The 21278-nt window shown below is 36.4% G+C and overlaps 1 protein-coding gene across 2 annotated transcripts; it reads right to left on the bottom strand.

Moving 5' to 3' along the window:
* Positions 1-13797: 13797 nt before the first annotated feature.
* LOC135152440 (uncharacterized) lies at positions 13798-18062 on the bottom strand. 2 transcript variants are annotated; one of them, XM_064092759.1, is made up of 5 exons: positions 17644-18062; positions 15820-15919; positions 15638-15740; positions 15047-15236; positions 13798-14177 (listed from the first exon to the last, which is right to left on the bottom strand). In XM_064092759.1, the coding sequence occupies exons 2-5, from the start codon at positions 15895-15897 to the stop codon at positions 14138-14140; spliced, it is 411 nt and encodes a 136-aa protein (XP_063948829.1). In that variant the 5' UTR covers positions 15898-15919; positions 17644-18062; the 3' UTR covers positions 13798-14137. The 2 variants fall into 2 exon arrangements, with proteins under 2 accessions (XP_063948829.1, XP_063948828.1); XM_064092758.1 differs by having other exon boundaries at positions 13801-14177; positions 15820-15956.
* Positions 18063-21278: the final 3216 nt, after the last annotated feature.

Genomic DNA, 21278 nt, shown 5'->3' with positions numbered 1-21278 from the left:
TAGCTCTGGGTACTATGAATTTTAACCATCCATGATACGCTCTGGATGTCATCCACGATTTACTCTGGATGCTATGATTATTTACGTGTCCATGATAAGCTTTGGATACTATATTTGCGCATCCATAATACGCTCTGGACATTATACTTGCGCATCCATGATACGCTCTGGATCTTACATATTCATGATATGCTCTGGATAACAGTTTATACTATTAATTCCCCATTGAGCTATTAGCTCTGGGACCCGTGCGATGCACCGGAGCTTTTTTAAACCACGATAAGATTCGTGATGCCTCGTATGGGATGATGTATGGACTGGGGAGTGGTCCTTTTGAATTTCTTAAGCAAGTGATTCACGCGTGAAAAAGTAAAGCTGCGCCAAAGGCCGCGCCCTCTACTTAATCCTTGGAAAAGATCAAAAGAGCCTTACAAGTAAGGCTGCGCCCTCTGCTTATACAGTCCTTGAAAGAAAAGAAATATTGCAAGGCAGCGCCATCAGCCGCGCCCTCTGCTTAGGCAATTCTTTAACAAAAAGAATTAAAAGGGGTCATGTTATAACTAGGCGGCGCCATTCTGTAAGTCGCGCCTTATATTTACTATTCCCAGATACCATGGACACAGGAAGGCTGAAAAAAAAGCCACAAACCTTCGCACAGCGAAGGCGCGCCCTTCTTTTGTTGAAGTTCATTGGCGCGAATGTTATGGTTGAATGTGTCATTTGGAAGGAATAAGCGAAGCTGCGCCACTGTCAACGACAGATAGGCCGCGCCCCCTGTTTTCTTTTGTCTACATAAAGATTGCTTATTATTTATGAACACATCAAGAAGACGCGACAGCCTCATGCTTAGCAACTTTGCTAAATGATCAAAGACACCGACATTATATACATGCAAGGCTTGTGCACAGCCTGCATCTTGGAATGTCGAGGAATAGAAGTGGCTTACGTCACGCCTCTATGCGCGGACGCGCTCTCGGAAGAGGATGTGTGGTATGGAGTAAAAATTTCCCTGATATCTCCAATATCAAGAAAATTTGGGGAGTACTTGTTATAGCCAAATTTGGCTAGGTCCTTGTTGGGCCAAGTATGTACTTAGTTTAACTAAGTAAGACATGAATTGGGCTAAGAGTTCTATATAAAGGAAGGACGCGTCCTCCTGCTTATAAAGGGAGGACGCGACCGACCCTTGAAGAGACTAGTCTGAACGGAAGGGCGCAGCCCTCCGTGACGCGACTGATCCGCCGATGTTGCGTATCTTAATGAAGAGGACGCGTCCTCCGCGTCGGAAGGAGGGATGTGTCCTCCAGGTCACACGTGTCCCATGAAGAGGACGCGTCCTCCTGCTTATAAGGGGAGGATGCGATCGACCCTTGGTGTTGCGTGAAGAGGAGGCGTCCTCCTGCTTATAAAGGGAGGATGCGACCGACCCTTGGTGTTGCTTGAAAAGGACGCGTCCTCCGAGTCACAAGGAGGGACGCCTTACTTGAGAGTGTTGATGGAGAGACGCGACCGACCTCCGTCCACCCACGTCGTGTAATCTATGGAGGAGGGCGCGCCCTCTTCGGAGGTGACCGAGGGGGCGCGTCCCTTGTAAGAAGTTGACCATGAGATGAAGACCAAGGGCGTGCCTTTAACGGGGTGTCCTCGCCTCCCCGGGGGCGCGACCTCATGTTAAAGAAGGACCTGTCTGATGTGTTGTAAGAAGGCTCTTCTTATGGGAGAGTGTACATTCGCTGAGACAACCCTTCCGAGGGAGACGAAGACCGCCCCTCCGGGGATAGGAAGACCTACCCCTCCGGGGGATATGACGACCCCTCCGGGGGATACGACGACTCTTCCGAGGTGTTGTAGCCGTTTTTGTACACCATGTAGAGGGGAGGACGCGCCCTCCTCCGGACATAACCCGGGGAGTGCGGTCTCTTGTCCAGTAAACAGGGATGAAGACGGGAATTGGGAAGGACACGTCCTCCCTATCAGGGCGCGTCCTTTGACTCAGACGAGGCATAGTTATGAAATACATGATGAGAGAGAGAGGATGAGTGAGTCTCCGTGACGACCCTTCCGAGGGATATGAAGACTAGTTACCAAGCTCATTTGGTAGTTACCAAGCTCATTTGGTAGTTATCAGGCTCATCTGATAGTTCCCGGGCTCATCCGGGCATGATCTACAATCCTCAATCCTGCTATCTGCCGAGTTAACCCTCGTGTGGGGGCTTGAGGTGATCATGGCTCTTGAAGGCCCTCCGGGGTAACACGAAGGCCGATCATATGTCTGGATCCTGTATTCTGGTGAGTTAGCCCTCATCGGGGGATTGAGACGATCGTGTAATTCGGCTCCTTGTCTACCTTGTTTGAAGATGAAGACCTCACCGAGAGGTGAGGACGTGTCCCTGCACCTCGAGGGGTTAGTCATGGCTCCCCCAGATAACTTCTCCATAAGAGTCGTGGACTCGTGGTAGATGCTATCTCTCGTAGTGGAGATATCGTTGAATCCGTGATCTATTTGGATTAGGAGTCTGAGGTAGTCATACTCAAGACTAATTCTAACAGGAGTAGGATTCTCCAAGATGGGCCTTCGGCCTATCTCCGACCTTATTGCCAAGAGGCCTAGTCCTGATCAAACTAGGACTCCTGGTTCCATAGAACTACGTATGGCTTGATCCCCTATAAATATAGGGGTACGTAGGCACATTGGGGGATGATGAGTTGAGAGCACGTGAGACCAACTCAAAACCCTAATCTCAGCCACCCCCTAAAACAAACAACCACCACTCTCCGGCGACCAAAACCACCGTCACAGATCTTGATTCCGGCCATGAACCTCATCTTTGTTGATTACCAAATTCCTCTATCAACAGTACTATCCACATCAACCCAGGTTTAACAGATCGAAAAATCCGGCCAAAATTCAAACTTTTCCGGCAACCCACTCAAGAACACCAAGAACACAGTTTCGATAATTAAACTGACTTTTCTACATGTTATTGAACTCCAAATCAAGCATATGATATACCAAAATGATCAGGAGAACATTATCTACAACATACAATCATCAAAACACATAAACAACTTCAAAATCAAAAATCCCTAATTTAAATTAAATGGCTTCGAATTAAAAACCTTAAATCCCTCCTCACCTGTAAATCTCTTGATGTTTTTGATGCTAGAATCAGATTCTACACCTCGAAACCTTCGATTTGGATACTTGAACGCTGAAATCTGAGTCCGATAACGCTTCCAAATCTTCGTTTGAATCTCAAGAACACGAAGAACACTCTCTCGATAAACCCGTGTTTAACTGAGATTATGATTTCCCCGATGAATTAAAGTGCGGTTAAGGCTATTTATAGTTATGAATAATTAGTACCTCTTTGGATCATATATGACACGAAAATACAATGTTTAATAGCTTTATATAATAAAACAGGTCCAATCGGTACCGGTTTTCGAGATAACTATCAAAACGGGGCTTTTTAATCAGTCATTAGTATGCGGGTCCCACTGCAATTATTACAAGATAAGGATGAATTAAAAATATCTAGTTTCACGTTTATCGAGACAAACAGATAATTATCGAATACCGAAAAACTCCGCCGGACTGGCTCCGGAACAAACCGTACTCCGGATCGAAAAAGTCAAAACATGAAAAGTGTCCGGAATATTCAAATTGAGCTAAAGGTGAATTTTGTTGAAATTTTCGGGAAGTAAAATCTCGGTACCGTTACAGGTTGACAGTTTTCGAGAAATTAAAATAATTAAATATAGTATACGTAATTAAATCCGTAAATACAATATAAAATCATACGACAATACATGAATCGATATGAAAATTTCTAAATAAACTATATTTTGTACTGAACATATAAAAATTGGTATTCCTCAAATTTAATCAGAAATACGCAACTAAATTAATGGAACAGGAACCAATTAATTCACAGAAATTCACATAAAATTCATATAATATTCATTAATTATCCAAATAATTACACGGATAATCCCAGATGTTACATCCTTCCCCCCTTAAAAGGATTCTGTCCTCAGAATCGCTTAGGTGAACAAATGAGGGTACTTTTCACGCATATCACTTTCTAATTCCCAAGTTGACTCTTCAACCTTTGGGTTTCTCCACAGTACTCTTACTAATTTTACTACCTTGTTTCTTAACACCTTCTCTTTTCTATCTAGGATTTCCACTGGCATTTCTACATACGATAAATCTGCCTCGAGTTCTACCGGTTCGTACTCTATCACATGTTTCGAATCTGGATTATACTTCTTAAGCATCGATACATGAAAGACGTTATAAATGTGCTCCATTTGTGGGGGTAACGCCAATTCATACGCTACTTTGCCTACACGTCTCAAGATTTCAAATGGCCCGACATATCGGGGACTTAACTTGCCTTTCTTTCCGAATCTGGATAGTCCTTTCCATGGTGACACTTTCAGTAACACTGCTTCTCCGTCTTCAAATTCTACGTTCTTCCGGAATTGATCTGCATAATTTCGTTGACGACTCTGTGCTGCAATTAGGCGTTTCTGAATAATTTCAACGACTTCCTTTGTTTGTTGTACTAATTCCGGTCCAAGTATCTTGCGTTCTCCGACTTCATCCCAATATACTGGCGATCGACATTTGCGTCCGTAAAGAGCTTCATAAGGAGGCATCCCAATACTTGCGTGATAACTATTATTGTATGCAAACTCCACTAAAGGTAGATGTTCGTCCCAACTGCCTTTGAAATCGATTGCGCAAACACGTAACATGTCCTCGATCGTCTGAATAGTTCTCTCACTTTGGCCGTCTGTTTGTGGATGATATGCCGTACTCATATTCAATTTGGTGCCCAAGCATTCTTGAAAACTTTTCCAAAATCTTGAATTAAATCGTGGATCTCTATCTGACACAATGGATACGGGGACTCCATGGCGAACTACAATCTCTTTCAAGTACATATGGACTAATTTATCCAAAGAGAATCTCTCATTGATCGGAAGAAAATGAGCTGACTTGGTTAGTCTGTCCACTATCACCCAAATGGCATCATGGTTTGCTTTGGTCCTTGGTAATCCTACAATAAAATCCATAGCAATATGTTCCCACTTCCATTCTGGAATCTCTAAAGGTTGCAATAATCCACTTGGTCTTTGGTGTTCTGCTTTCACTCTTTGACACGTATAGCATTTACTCACCCATTCTGCAATCTCTCTTTTCATGTCTGGCCACCAATAGTTCTTCTTTAAATCTCTATACATCTTAGTGCTGCCTGGATGAATTGAATATTTGGAATTGTGTGCTTCCTGCAATATGTCATTCTTTAACTCTGTCACCGGTGGAATCCATATCCTGGAAGAAAATCTAAAAATCCCTTGATCATCTTTCTGTGTACATAACTCTTCTCCTACTAACTTGTTTACATCCTGATCTATTACCTCTTCCTGACACTTCTTAATCTTCTCTAATAGCTCTGGTTGGAAGATCATGGTATACACCGCTATCTCTGATGGTTCATGAATTCTTACCTCGATTTCCAACTTTTGGAACTCCTTATATAATTCCTCTGGCACAGCCAATACGTTTAACCTCTCCTTTCTACTTAAAGCATCCGCTACAACGTTGGCTTTTCCTGGATGATACTTAATCGTACAATCATAATCCTTAATCAACTCTAGCCATCTCCTTTGTCTCATGTTAAGCTCCTTCTGGGTAAAGATGTACTTCAAACTTTTATGATCTGTATAAATCTCACATTTTTCTCCGTACAGATAGTGTCTCCATATTTTCAATGCAAATACAATAGCTGCTAACTCCAAGTCATGAGTAGGGTATTTCTGTTCATGAGGTTTCAGTTGTCTAGACGCATACGCAATAACTTTATCATGTTGCATCAATACACATCCTACTCCCTTATAAGAGGCATCACTATAAATCACAAAATTCCCTTGATCATCTGGAAGGGACAATACTGGTGCTGACACTAATCTCTTCTTCAACTCCTGAAAACTTTCCTCACACTTCTCATTCCATATGAACTTTTCATTCTTCCTAGTTAACTTAGTCAATGGGGTTGCAATTCTTGAGAAATCCTGTACAAACCTTCTATAGTAACCTGCTAACCCCAAGAAACTCCTGATCTCTGTGGGGGTCTTTGGTCTTTCCCAATTCATTATAGCTTCAATCTTTTCTGGATCTACCTTGATTCCCTCCCGACTCACTATATGTCCTAGAAATTGAACTTCTTGTAACCAAAATTCACATTTAGAAAACTTTGCATACAACTTCTCCTTTCTTAGTATCTCTAAAGCTGTTCTTAAATGTTCTGCATGCTCCTCAGCTGTCTTAGAATATATCAGAATATCATCTATAAAAACAATCACAAACTTGTCCAAATACTTCTTAAAGACTCTATTCATTAAATCCATAAAAGCTGCTGGTGCATTCGTTAACCCAAAAGCCATCACTAAAAATTCATAATGACCGTACCTTGTTCTAAAAGCTGTCTTAGGTATATCCTCAGATTTGATTTTGAGCTGATGGTATCCTGACCTAAGGTCAATCTTAGAAAAATATTCTTCTCCTTTCAACTGGTCAAACAAGTCGTCAATACGGGGTAAAGGATATTTATTCTTGATAGTAAGCTTATTAAGCTCTCTGTAATCTATACATAACCTCATACTTCCATCTTTCTTCTTTACAAATAACACTGGTGCTCCCCATGGGGATACACTTGGTCTAATCACTCCTTTTTCCAATAACTCTTGTAATTGTTTTGCCAATTCTTTCATCTCTACTGGTGCCATCCTATACGGGGCTTTGGATATCGGCTCCGTTCCAGGTGCTAAGTCAATTGCAAATTCTATCTCTCTATCTGGAGGAAGTCCTGGTAACTCATCCGGAAACACGTCTGGAAATTCATTCACTACAGGAATATTTTCAAGTTTTACGGGTTCCTGACTTTTATCAATTACATAAGCAATATAGGCTTCGCATCCTTGACGTAACATCCTCTTTGCTTGAATCATAGTTAAGAACTTCTTTACTTGCTTTTGTCTTTTAAACGTTATTATCTTATCATCTGGTGCCTTTAATATTACCTTCTTATTTTTACAATCTATCTGCGCACTATGTTTAGACAACCAATCCATCCCTAAGATTACATCAAATTCCCTCAACTTGAAAGGTATCAAGTCGGCGCAAAACTTACTTCCTAAAATCTCAACTTCACAATCAGGACAAACTTGATTAACGGGAATACGATCCTGATTAGCTAGCTCTACATTCATAACCTCATTCAACAATTCAACCGGACAATTCAACTTATCAACAAAAGCTTGAGAAATAAATGATCTAGTGGCTCCTGAATCAATTAACACCTTGGCATTTAAAGAGTTTACGTTAAGCGTACCTGCCACGACATCGGCATCCTGAATAGCATCCTTCACTGACATATCAAAGACTCTCGCCCTAGGAGGCTCATTCACTTCTGGAACAGTTCCCATGATTCTAAGTGCATTGCTAACAGGGGCTGGTGTCTTGCATTCTTTAGCCATGTGTCCTGGCTTTCCACATTTAAAACATGTATATCCTATGGCTGGAGTCTTACTTGTTGAGCCTCTATTGGTCTGATCCTTTATCGCTGGCTGGTTCTGACATTCTCTAGAGTAGTGTCCTTTCTGGTTGCATTTAAAACATACCACATTCAGTTTTTACATACTCCTCCATGTCTCTTGCCACACGTTTGACATTCTGGCATTGAAGGCCTTTGCTGATTGGCCTGACTTCCCGTAAGAAAACGTCCTCCTTGTCCACCACTGCCTATTCTCTTAAAATTAGGATTTCCTCCTGCTTGAAACTTCCCTTTCTTCTGGAACCTCCCTTGATGAGATGATCCTCCTTTATTGTCTGGCTTTCTCTTCTTATCCTCTTTAGACTTCTGAAACAACTCATTCTCAGCCTCCGCAATCATTGCCTTCTCAACCACTGCCGCATAAGTCTCTAATTGCAAAATAGCTAACTTGCTTCTAATCCAAGGCTTCAGACCTTGTTGGAATCTTTTTGCTTTCTGCCTATCTGTCTCTACATAAGTTGGCACAAACCTAGCCAATTTCGCAAACTTATTCTCATATTCAACCACGGACATATTTCCTTGTTTCAGCTCTAAAAAGTTCAACTCCATTTGGTCCTGAAGAAACCTAGGAAAATACTTTTCTAAAAACAATTCCTTAAACCTCTCCCAAGTAATCTCAACTGTACCTTCCATATTCTTCACAGATTCCCACCAATACGTTGCTTCATTCTTTAAGTAATGACTAGCAAACTTTGTTTTCTGATCCTCACTTGCTGGAACTAATTCAAAACACTTTTCCATTTCTTTTAACCATGTTTGGGCTGCAACAGGATCTGCTGAGCCCTTAAATTCTGGAGGATTAACTGCCTGAAAAGTTTTAAAAGTTACCCTAGAACTTTCTTGATGTTGCTGTTGTCGGGTAAGATGAGCAGTTTGTTGAGCCAAAATTTGAATTAGTTGGGCCACAGCAGGATCTACTGGGCCTATGTTGACATTCTGATTATCATTGTTATCATTGATGCTATTGGTGCCTTCAAGATCACTGTTGGCACGAGTATGTCTTGTTGGAGGCATTCTGTAAAGAAGAAACAATTCACTTAGTCGTTTTAAATCAAATTCTCCTTTTAATAAAGGTTTTTAAGAAAACAGAGTTATACATTTTTGAAAACATTTTTTTTTTTTTTTTTTTTGAGATTGTTTAACTAAATAAATTGCATGCTTCTTTACAGAATGTAAAACAATAAAAGAAAGGGTGCAGTATTATCACAAGAGTTTATGATCGGTACTGAAAGTAAAGTAAAGTAAAGCAAGTGCGATAAAGTAAAGGACAAGACTGAAAAGTAAAGATGCTGATATATATAAGTCAGTGCTGGAGATACAAGCGTCAAGCGCTTCATCAAAAGTAAAGTACAACAACAGCAACAACAAGGCTATCATCTAGTCAGCTCGGCTAGTCTATATATACATGTCAAAATCTGCTGACAACCACAACAACATACATATCATCTAGTCAGCTCCGCTAGTCTATATATACATGACAAAATCTGCTGACCTAATACATACCACTCACTACACACTGCATCATACACACTACTCACTACCACACTGACCATCTCCAACACATGATATACTCCAGACCTATGGAAAGTCTGGCCCTCCGATAACCTCCAGCTGTCTTGGGACCCAACGAGCCCAATCTATAATATCCCCAGGGGTACCAAACTCCGAAGTGGCTCCATGTAGTCTCGCTGCTGCAATCCTCCGGAAGACAAAGATATTCTCTCTCAACTGTCGCTCTCCCCTGTTAGGATCTAAATTCTGCATCGCCTGTGTCAACTCTCCAATCTGGCCCAACAACTCCTCTCTCTCCATCAAGAGTGCCTGATAGTAGTGATAGGGTACCGAAAAAGGGGAACACGGATAAGAGGGTCCAACACCTGAAAATCCAGAAGACTCATGCTCTGGTGGAGGTCCACGGATAGGAGGTCGTATAAGGGGAGCAGGTGGGGGCATCTCAGGTGCGGGCGGGGGTATAGCCCTAAGTGGTATAGGTGCAATAGGGGTCTGTCCACTACGAGGGTATCCAGGTGGACGTGAAGGTCAAGCTACCGGTGGGGGTGTAAGTGCCCTGAGTGGAGATATAGGTACAACTCCAGGACGGGGTGGAAGTCCTTCAACCGTCGACTCTGAATGATCAGAATGAACCGGGGTACTGGGGCCTGACATGCCTGATAGTCTGAGAATCAACAGAACAAACACGCATAAGAATCTGTATCCACTACCAGAATCAACCCTAAATCTATTACGAATTCCTCAACCTCTCAACGTTCTATCTACCTATCACTCATTTCTAATCCTAAACCTCTACCCAACCTAACCATCTAGGCTTGTTTCATTGACTTAAAACCTGTCGCTCTGATACCAACCTGTGGCGCCCTCCAAACCCGGGTCAGAAGTTTGGGGTCCACACCATAACATAAACCTGTAGTTAATATAATATATGCAGTGACCCTTAACTGTCCATGAATCGCAACAGGTTAAAGTATAAAACAAGCCACAACATAACTTTAATTATTACAAACCCAAATCCCAAAATATAAACTTAATTCTTACAAGCTTACACATCATTTGTGTCTCGTTATTCAAACTAGTACATATATAAAAACCAAGTGCTGCTGACAGCTCTCTCCATCTCTCAGCCTGGAATCCTGGCCTTACTACTAGCCTGAGGGTCCTCGCTACCAACTTTCTCTGCCTTCACTGGAAAGAACATAAAGTACCGCAAGAGTGAGCTAACAAGCTCAGCAAGTATAACCATATCAATATAAAATATTAATCATAAACTGAAGGAAACCAGTGTCTGATGGAATCAAACTCAATATCAAGATTTGTTATTAGGGTATCTATTAGAATTGGATATTAAATTTGTTTTTAAAATCAAAGGTTAGGCTGCTGATCAGTCAGACACTAACCCCGAGCAGGTCCCACCATGCTCGTTTACTGGATCCAAGGCACACATTGGCCTAAAGCGACCGCTCATCTGGTCTGACCATTCATTTGGTCCAAGTTTAGAAAACTATCCAATTCTATCACAATTAAAAGGATCAACAATATTATTCAATAAAATAGAAACACCAACATCATAAATAAATTTTAAAGCAGAAGCAGACGACTATTCAAAGTGTCTCAGAGGTATCTCAAAGGAGGAATGATACATAACTTCATGGTTTAGCAAAGAATCAAACATTGCCTCATAAGATGGCAAAGCATATCAAAGTTTAAGGTTTATCTGAAAAGGGGTTCTAGGTTCACAAAAGAATCCAAGTATAAATGAATGCGTTTGAGATCAAGAAACTGGAGTTTATGGAAAGAATCAATCAACTGTAGGGTATAAGCCATAACAAATGTTATTTGGGGTTGATCAACTGATTAAGGTCTGAAAGATGTGTGATTGATAACTGGTTGAGGTATCAAGGGTATGTTCTTGAAATGAAATTAGGTTCTTATGGTAATCATTTAGAAGTTTTAAAGATTGAAGGATTACAATTGAAGTAGGTTTCATAGCAAGTATTAAAGAATTGGGTCAAAGGTTCAAGAATCAATAAGTAAATAATCCATATTACCATTCAAGGAATCTGGTGGAAGGTTCAAGAATCAATAGGATGATAATCCATACTATAATTCAATAGGTCACAGAGCTTAATCAGAAGGTTCACTAAATAATCACAATAGATACAATATATAATTGAAGGAAAGTTTCAGAGCACTTGCCTTATATAGCTGATCTCAAATTTCAGTTACGCTAGCTCGCTATACAACTCTATCACCACTGGCTTTCCCTTTTTAAGTCTCGCTTCTCTGCTAATCACAACAATCATCTATCAATATATGATTTCATACTATTCTTATTATCACACCTTCGCAACGAGTTCCTAACTACCCTTCGTTTCATTTAAATCCGCCTTACGGATCAAAAGATATGTTAAAACAATCCTATAATGTTCATGTAGACACGTAACACAGCAATCAGATATGCCATAACACGTATCACATAAGATATTCAATGAAATTTATTTTTCAAAGAAGGTTTGAAGTCAAAAGGATTTTTCTGGCATTTAATATGAATTTTCGAACATTTTTCGGAATTAAAACGGGTCAAAGAATCATTTTATAAATAAATAATCAATTTTGGATACTCGAAATCAAGTCCGAAATCATTTGGAAACAATTAATGAGCTTCACACATATTTTAGAATAATATTTCAAAGCTCGAAACTATTTTTCGGAATTTTAAAATTATTTAAAATAATTAAATCTAATTAAAAAAATCAATTAAAATTAATTAATAATTAATTAAAACAATTAATCAATTAATATTTAAATTAATTGACTAATTATAATAATTAATTACTAATTAAAATTAATTAATAAATTAGATCAGAATTATTTTTGAATAAAAAAAAATAACTAAAAACTATTTTTGAAATTAAATAAACAATTTTCGAAATAAAATAATTGAAATAAAAGTGTTTTTAAAAGTTTTTGAAACTTCAAGGTTCAAACTGCAAGTTTTCAAAACTTGAGGGTTTGGATCGCGAGTTTTAAAACTACAGGGTTTGAAACGTCAGAAATGAAACTAGGGTGTGAAGACTTCACCATCTTCAAATGATGGGTGACCAAACTGCAAAAATGCCGCCGGCCACCCTTGAATCGCCGGATTTCCGCCGGAAAACTGCTACGGAGCTCCAAACTCAACACCAAGGTGCAGATTTGAAGCTCACTACACGAGGAACACGTTGGTGGCTTCAGTTTTTATGGTGGATGCGTGTGGTGGCCGGAAAATCTTTCCAAAGTTCGCCGGTGGCGAATACTTTAATTCTCCGATTAGCTCGATTTTGAGCTCCAACACACGATTTAAAGACATGACTAGCTTCCTCTTCCCATGCTCTTCCTAATGGTACTATCCACATCAACCCAGGTTTAACAGATCGAAAAATCCGGCCAAAATTCAAACTTTTCCGGCAACCCACTCAAGAACACCAAGAACACAGTTTCGATAATTAAACTGACTTTTCTACATTTTATTGAACTCCAAATCAAGCATATGATATACCAAAATGATCAGGAGAACATTATCTACAACATACAATCATCAAAACACATAAACAACTTCAAAATCAAAAATCCCTAATTTAAATTAAATGGCTTCGAATTAAAAACCTTAAATCCCTCCTCACCTGTAAATCTCTTGATGTTTTTGATGCTAGAATCAGATTCTACACCTCGAAACCTTTGATTTGGATACTTGAACGCTGAAATCTGAGTCCGATAACGCTTCCAAATCTTCGTTTGAATCTCAAGAACACGAAGAACACTCTCTCGATAAACCCGTGTTTAACTGAGATTATGATTTCCCCGATGAATTAAAGTGCGGTTAAGGCTATTTATAGTTATGAATAATTAGTACCTCTTTGGATCATATATGACACGAAAATACAATGTTTAATAGCTTTATATAATAAAACAGGTCCAATCGGTACCGGTTTTCGAGATAACTATCAAAACGGGGCTTTTTAATCAGTCATTAGTATGCGGGTCCCACTGCAATTATTACAAGATAAGGATGAATTAAAAATATCTAGTTTCACGTTTATCGAGACAAACAGATAATTATCGAATACCGAAAAACTCCGCCGGACCGGCTCCGGAACAAACCGTACTCCGGATCGAAAAAGTCAAAACATGAAAAGTGTCCGGAATATTCAAATTGAGCTAAAGGTGAATTTTGTTGAAATTTTCGGGAAGTAAAATCTCGGTACCGTTACAGGTTGACAGTTTTCGAGAAATTAAAATAATTAAATATAGTATACGTAATTAAATCCGTAAATACAATATAAAATCATACGACAATACATAAATCGATATGAAAATTTCTAAATAAACTATATTTTGTACTGAACATATAAAAATTGGTATTCCTCAAATTTAATCAGAAATACGCAACTAAATTAATGGAACAGGAACCAATTAATTCACAGAAATTCACATAAAATTCATATAATATTCATTAATTATCCAAATAATTACACGGATAATCCCAGATGTTACAGCTTTGATGAATATAACAAAAAGTAAGAAGCAAGCATCAAGCATGCCTACATGAAGATTATACGGTAACTTTATTCTCTTCCGCTTTCTCTGCAAGTCAGAGAAACACGCTAGCATGTCTGGAAGTATAGCAAGGTGGGGTATGTACATATATACAGTGTGATGCAAATCTATCAGTGGCTGGGGAGAATGCATAGTACTAAACCGAAATCACTTAGATCATTGGTTGATTGTTCATAACTTCATATAAATGCCGGTCATTTCGGGCTGATAATACAAGTAAATCATCTTGAAGAACTAGGAATGTCCATTTTACTCTATCAACTTGAAATTTGGATATGAAAATCTATATAGGTCATAGACAGATGGTACCCAAAACTAGAAGCAAGGAACATAACTAAAACGATGTCACTTAGAACAAAGAGTCACATGTGCAAATAGCATATGCTAATCACAGTCCATTAGCATCCTCTGGGATCTTCAAGCACCTCCTCGTTATATCTGGCATACATATATAAAAGCTTGTTCAAGTTAGCAGTACAAGAAAGTCTCAACACTATATAAGTATCGTGACTGCAACTATCTATTTAGCACATACACAGTGAAATGAAAAACTATGAGCATGCTAAAGAAGTAAAGAGGAAATTCACAATGGTTCACGGGATAGCATTCATCTTTTGTACTAAATGAAAAACCGAAACATAATAGATTACACAATATGATTGTTGTTGAAGATCATACATACTAACGTTTAAACTAAAATTTGATGCAAAACACTCATGGTATTTTGGCTTCTTAGTTCTCATATATTACTATTGTTTTTCCTTTGATTCCATCAAAAATCTGCTTTGAACAAAGTATAAAACTCTCCAATCACCACTACTTCTGGTTTAAAATACCAATTTCTACTTTAAATATGAGCCACGAAATCATAAAAAAATGTTATTCAAGATAAAACACAAGAAAACCAAGTTTTAAAGTTATACATCGAATAGTATAAACCATATTTTGGAGCAAGGTTCGGGGTCAATTATTGTCCTAGTGAAAACCAAAAAGGATATTAGTCATAAGAAACTTCTAGTCCTGACTCCTGAGTACCACAGTTCTATCTGACGTGTGTGTGTTTGTTTTAAGGGGCGGGGGGAATGCACCTATGCAAGCTTCTGCTAGGGTTATAAAAAAAATTTCTATCTAGTAATGATGATGAAGTAGTAGTCATTAGATACATGACCTTTGTCAATACACAATTTAGCATTTCAGTTAACCTGATTTCAGCACCTATTTGCCAAAGACACACACTTGTACACAAGCATACAAATGTATATACGATCAGGAAAAAAAAATGCTTTAGTGTCCCTGCTATAACTTACAATTCCACAGCTCTCCTTTTTCTATTCGCAGTTAATTTTTTTAGTTCTTCTGTACTTGCCGAACCAGAACCATCCTTGTCGTCCAGTTTCAGTAAATTACATCTGTCTAAAGAAGCACATATGTCTGCCAAGTCGGGGATGTCTGTAATATTTTTGATGTTCTCTTTAAAGTGCTCCATCAAAATGAATCCTGCATAAGAACATGCAAGCAAGAAAATGTAAACACAATCATAAATATGTATGCTAACTGATCAATTGAACTAAGTTCCACTAACTTCAATTATGTATAAACTTGTATGTTTACAAAGTCTATGCATAAAATACAGCCGACAATATGAAGCCAACACTGAGGCTTAGATAAATTCATTTAATTTCCTGTGCAATTGATCGATACTTTCCCTTTAACTTGCAATTCTAAGTTTTCAATTATAGATACACAAAGATGAAAAACATAATTCTAAATTAGCGCATGTGTGATATTAAATTTTACAAAGGAACTAATTAATTCTATTAGAAGTCCAATATATTGGGAATTAAAACCCTTTTAAAAATTTCCACCGCGTGTTTAGCACAAAGGAATTGACAACATACCCAGCGCTCGGAGGATCTTCAAGTCAAACTTCGCCACCAAAGATTTACAATCAATTGTTTTGGCACGTTGAAGGACCATCATCTTTAAATCAATCAGGAGATCCTGGCATGAAGATGGAAATTTTAATAAGAGCTTTTGAGCAGGATTTCTAAATCAATTGTTCAGTACATAAAGCACTTACAAGCTCAGGTTCACTCAGGCAGCAGAGCCAATTAACATCTTCGACTCTATTGCGCCCTAACATATCCTTTTTATCCATCTGCTGTGATTTGTCAGCTTAACTATAGTAACAGTCCCAATATTTAGGTATCTAGTTATCTATCAGAGAAAAACAATTTAGTTAAGTTGTCAAATTGTACAGAGTACATAAAACATACAAACATATTCGAGTCAATACACTGAGCAGACATTGACATGACCACGTGAACAACCTTATGTGTTCTTGAACAATCTAGCTAGAATTAAACCCGTGCGAAGCACGGGCGAGTTTATAATTCAAGATTTTGTTGTTTATAATTTAATTTTTTACATCTTTTTATTAGTGGTTTCAGGTTTAGTATTGGTAGATACCCACATTTTATTTGCATAAGAAATTTTATAATAATGTATTGAAATTTGATTATAAGTTGTTAACCGATTGATTATATTTTCTCTTAAAGATTTAGTTTTTATTTTAGATGGGTAATAGAAACAATATACATTTTTATCATCTATCTTTATTTTTTTATTAATATAATACGTGTTAACGATGTGTAGTTGTACTTATTTTGTCTTTTTAACTAATTTTAAATCATATTTTTCATATTTCTTATTTCCATTTATAGGAAATTGGATATTATTTATCTTGTCCGTTACATGATGTTTTCCTATTTGTCTTGGAGTAAAACACGTGACAACTTCGTGCTTGTCTTGGAGTAGAACATGTCCGAAGTAGAAGTAGTTAACGTTAGAGTTATGAAGACGCACGTTAGTCTAACTCTCATTGTTTATGTAGCTTTTTTATTTTCCTTTTTTTTTAAATAAGGAGAGAGAAGGGTAATTCAGGATGACCAAAAACATCTAACCAACCTACAAATTATTCCGATGTTCGTTTATTATAGTTTAGTATAGATTACTTATCAACCAATAAGTAGTGTGTGTGTGTTTTAATTACGAGGGGAGTGATATATTTAAGGTCAAAGAAATCAATGTAATTATATCTATTATACGATTGTTGGATAATTGTAATTTAATGTTAAGAAAATTAATTTACTCTTTTAAAATATCAAACACATATATTTCTCAATAATCATTTCTAAAAAAAACTCAGTAAACTGAAAAAAAAGAAGGTAAAAAATAGCCTATCAAATAATTATTAGTCAAACATATCCTAGAGTCTAGTATATAGCTGGTTCACATATACCCATTGGATCACATACTTTCTCAATTCATTGTTTTGATATTTTCCAATTACCAAAAGATTAATTTGAGCAACTTTCAATCCAATGTTGTGCTGTTTATAACCATATGGACGAACTGTATGAAGTGGGGATGAATCGCAAACTAAGGAATTAGATGCTTTACATTTTTTCGCCCCATTCGGTTCAATTCCACACAATTTATCGAAGCTACACATTCAATTCTACTAGTAACATCATCCACCACAAGAACAGCGCACATTGTGGTATTTGCTACTAGCCTACACGGCCGCTACTCTTAACTAATTTTAACAAACCATTCACCCATTTATAGTCTAATAACATACCATCAATTTCCTTTAAAATACAATATAATTCTTCTCAGGGAACCTTTATCAAACATCTAACAGCATTACAGCATTGCTCAAAATTTCGATAAAAACCCATTATAAATGGCTCAGTTTGAACTAATTAACGCATACTAATACGTGGGCACCGTTAATTTTAAGTGATTTAACAAACATAAAGAATCTACAAATCAATCGACTCAAAAAAAATAAAAAATTAAGGCAGCACAATAAGATGAAAAAGAATAAAGTAAAAGATACCTGATAGTTCTGAGCTACTACTAAGCATGCAAACAAGAGTGTCAAATATTTGTCGTGCAGTCTATTTCTATCATATGTTGTCGTAATGACTTCCGGTCTCAAACAGGAATGCTGGTTGCCTGGTTGTCGATTGTTCGAAGGGGACTTTTTGATATATATATTTAGGGTTTGTCTCGGTGAGTGTGGTGGACACGTGCTAATGATTTTTTATTTTATTTTTCTTATTTTTGGTATCTTTCGAATGTGTAAGTGTGTGAAATGTTGTTTTAATCTTTTGAATTGAAAATGTTAGTTGTTAAAATGTTTTTTTAGATACTTGCACCAATGGATATTCAATTTTGTTATGATTTTAATATTTTTGATTTTATTAATTTTGGTATCGTATTCATATAATATATTTGTTAATGTGCAACGATTTTTTTTTTAAAAGTAGACTTTAAATACGTCGGTTTTTTTTTTTTGAAAAACATCTTGAGCAAATTTGGCATGTTTATAAACCGTAAATTATGATGTTTTAAATCTCGATGCTAATTTTTTACTTGATTTGATGTTTTAAATTTTAGTATAAATATTATTTATGATATCATTTAGTGTCAATTATGTTGATTAATAAAGGATGATTTTGTTATGCCTTTAACGGCAATTGTGCCTTTGATGGCAATTGTTACCTATTTGGTTGCTGCAATTGATGGCTTGAGTAACCTATTTGATGATCTTCATATATAATTTTGGAGTTAAATTCTCTGTATATATTATTTTATTATATGTTACCTATTTTATTTTGTGATTGTAATTGAATAAATATATTTAGTACCATTTATGGGAGGTCATTATTGATGACTTTATTGTGCCGTTTATGGCTTTCAGTGCCGTTTCTATGGCTTGTGTTACCATTTTGATGGTCATAGTATATAACATATTTAATTATTTTTTAAACTCTATTTTTATTCCTTAATTATATTATTAAATTTTTATGTGTCTAACCAAAGGATTTTCCTCTGGTTAGATATTAACTAATATTTCTACATTATTTTATTTCTCTCTATTTTTGATATATATATTCTTTCGTTTTTTTTCTTTTATTAGATTTACTATCATTTTTACATTAATTAAATTTATATATATATATTATTTTCTTGTATATTGATTTATGTTTTGTTTGGTTTGTTTCTTTTTTCAGGATATTTTGGAAGCAAGGTTTACGTGACTTTCTTCATTGGTATTCTTTTCTCATTCATTTAAGTTTTATTGTCTAAACGTCCGTAGTTGTGCTTGCATGACTTTCGGTTAGATGATAAACTTTCTTGAAAGAAAGATATCCCGGATGCGGTTTCTTGTATTTCGATACAATTCATCTACATGTATGTAGACCTTACAAAAAAAAATATCAAAACAAGAGAAATTTATCAAACTAGTTGAGAAGCCGCGCGTTGCGGCGGCCTATAAAAATTATATTAATGATTCAATATTAATATTTGCAGAACAAAATAATTTTGTAGTTGTCTATAAAAAGTATATTAATGTTTCAAAATTAATATTTATGGGATAAAATAAATTTTATGATATAAAAATCTTGATGTAATCCCAATACTAATATATAAAATTGCAAAAGTGGACTATAATTCATGGTGAAAAAATGAAAATAAATTTATACACGTAATTAACAATTTAAAGCACGACGAATCTTAATTTTATTTGTGTTTTTTTTTGAAAAGTAATCATGTTCTTACATTGTCACCATCCCTCAATTTTTCTGGATTGATTGTGCACAAAAACATCTAACTTAAATCCTTGAGATAACGGTCTATAATTACCCTTGCTCGTAAACAACCTTTACTTTTTAATATTGTATAAACAGCCTTCACTTAAAAGTTGCTTGAACGGCGAAACATATAATGCATGAATAATTTTTTCCTGTATACAAAGTAAATCATATAAAAATTAACAACAACAAACATGTCCGATGAATAAAACAAATATTATAAAAGAATAACCAACAAACATACATCACTAATAGTTAATTTATTGATATCATCCATCAATATCATGTCAAGACTATATTCTTTTCCCGTGTTTGGATTTGTCGACTCGAATATAGCGGTCTATAACTACATTTGCTTGCAACAACCTTTATTTTTTAATACTGTATAAACAGCCTTCACTTATGGTTGCAGAAGAACGGCACCACCGAGTTAGAAATCGAGCAAGAAACTATCACCAGAGTGAGGTAGGGTTCTGGTATTGAGAGAGAGGAGGTTGTGTTTAGATGATCCAAAACCCTACAATCTATAAGGGTATTTATATGTGCAGAGAGACTTGTGTGCTATTCTTCCCCATAATTAAATAATCTGAAACAATATCAGATTAAAACTTTCAAGCTACTATATTCCATAAATAATCTGAAACAAAATTAGATTCTGAAACTTGCTTCTAATATAGCCGAAAGTAAAAAAGGTAGTTTTAATTTTTGATATTTTTTATCCAAAATTTTCAGAAAATTAGAATAATAGAACGGAGCGATGTGAGAGTCGCCACCTACATGCCCCTCGCTTCTCCTTTATATAAGTATATTGATTTTGTGTTTATTGTGTGTTTATGGACACATCATAGAAGAACCGATATATTTATATTGCCCGCCCATTATTTGTTTATAATTAATTTTCTCACACATTGTTAGGTCCAGATACAATTGTAGAAGGGGGGTTGAATACAATCGTCACAAAATAATCGCGGCGGAATAATATGATAGGAGCATAACTTGTTAATCAGATTTAAATTAATTAATATAACAATTTTTAAGTCGTTATATAATTAATATGGTTCGTTTTAATGTCCACTAAAGTTCGTAGTATAAATTCGACAGGATGTATTCTAGTTTAGTGATTAAAACAACCGAGTGATCAAAACACAGAAAACTGTGGATATAAAGATAGCAAGTTACAAGCAACTTGAAAGTTTACAAGGCAATGAACAACAATCAAATGAAGAGGTTATGGCCATATTTATAGGCAAACCATTGAACTAGTATGACAAAGGTAGGCATGACAATGCTACAAAGTGCTATGACAATTACATGGATCAGTATGACAATCTAAGCTATTGTCATGCTACAATTGGATCGGTATGACAATCAGAAGCATTGTCCTACCATACAAATTTCGGTATGACAAACTGGTATGACATGTGACTTGGTGACTAAGGTATGAAGCGGTATGACAATCTATAAGATTGTCATGCCACTTATATTCGGTATGACAATGTATAGAATTGTCATACCAGTTCCAATTCGGTATGACAATCATAGAATTTGTCATGCCAACTGAAACGGTATGACAATGAGAACATTGTCATGCCAACTGATAAATGGAACCAACCAGGTGCGGTATGACAATCTATAAGATTGTCATACCGTGCCCAAAATCAATATAAATTGAATTTTCTTTTATATAATTAATCCAATAATTATTCACTTAATTATATTAATCATATAAATTCATAAATTAAATTAATTCAAGTGTGAATCAATTTAATAAATAAATTTCATAACTTATATAATTATTTTGAGATGTGAATAAATTAAAAGAATAATTATATTGAGCATATTCTTCAGCAGCAGGTCTTCTGACTTCTTTTAA

Source organism: Daucus carota, chromosome 4, assembly GCF_001625215.2.
Source record: "Daucus carota subsp. sativus chromosome 4, DH1 v3.0, whole genome shotgun sequence".
NCBI lineage: Eukaryota > Viridiplantae > Streptophyta > Magnoliopsida > Apiales > Apiaceae > Daucus > Daucus carota.
The sequence above is the reverse complement of the archived record's forward strand: the minus strand, read 5'-3'. Positions and strand labels throughout refer to the sequence as shown.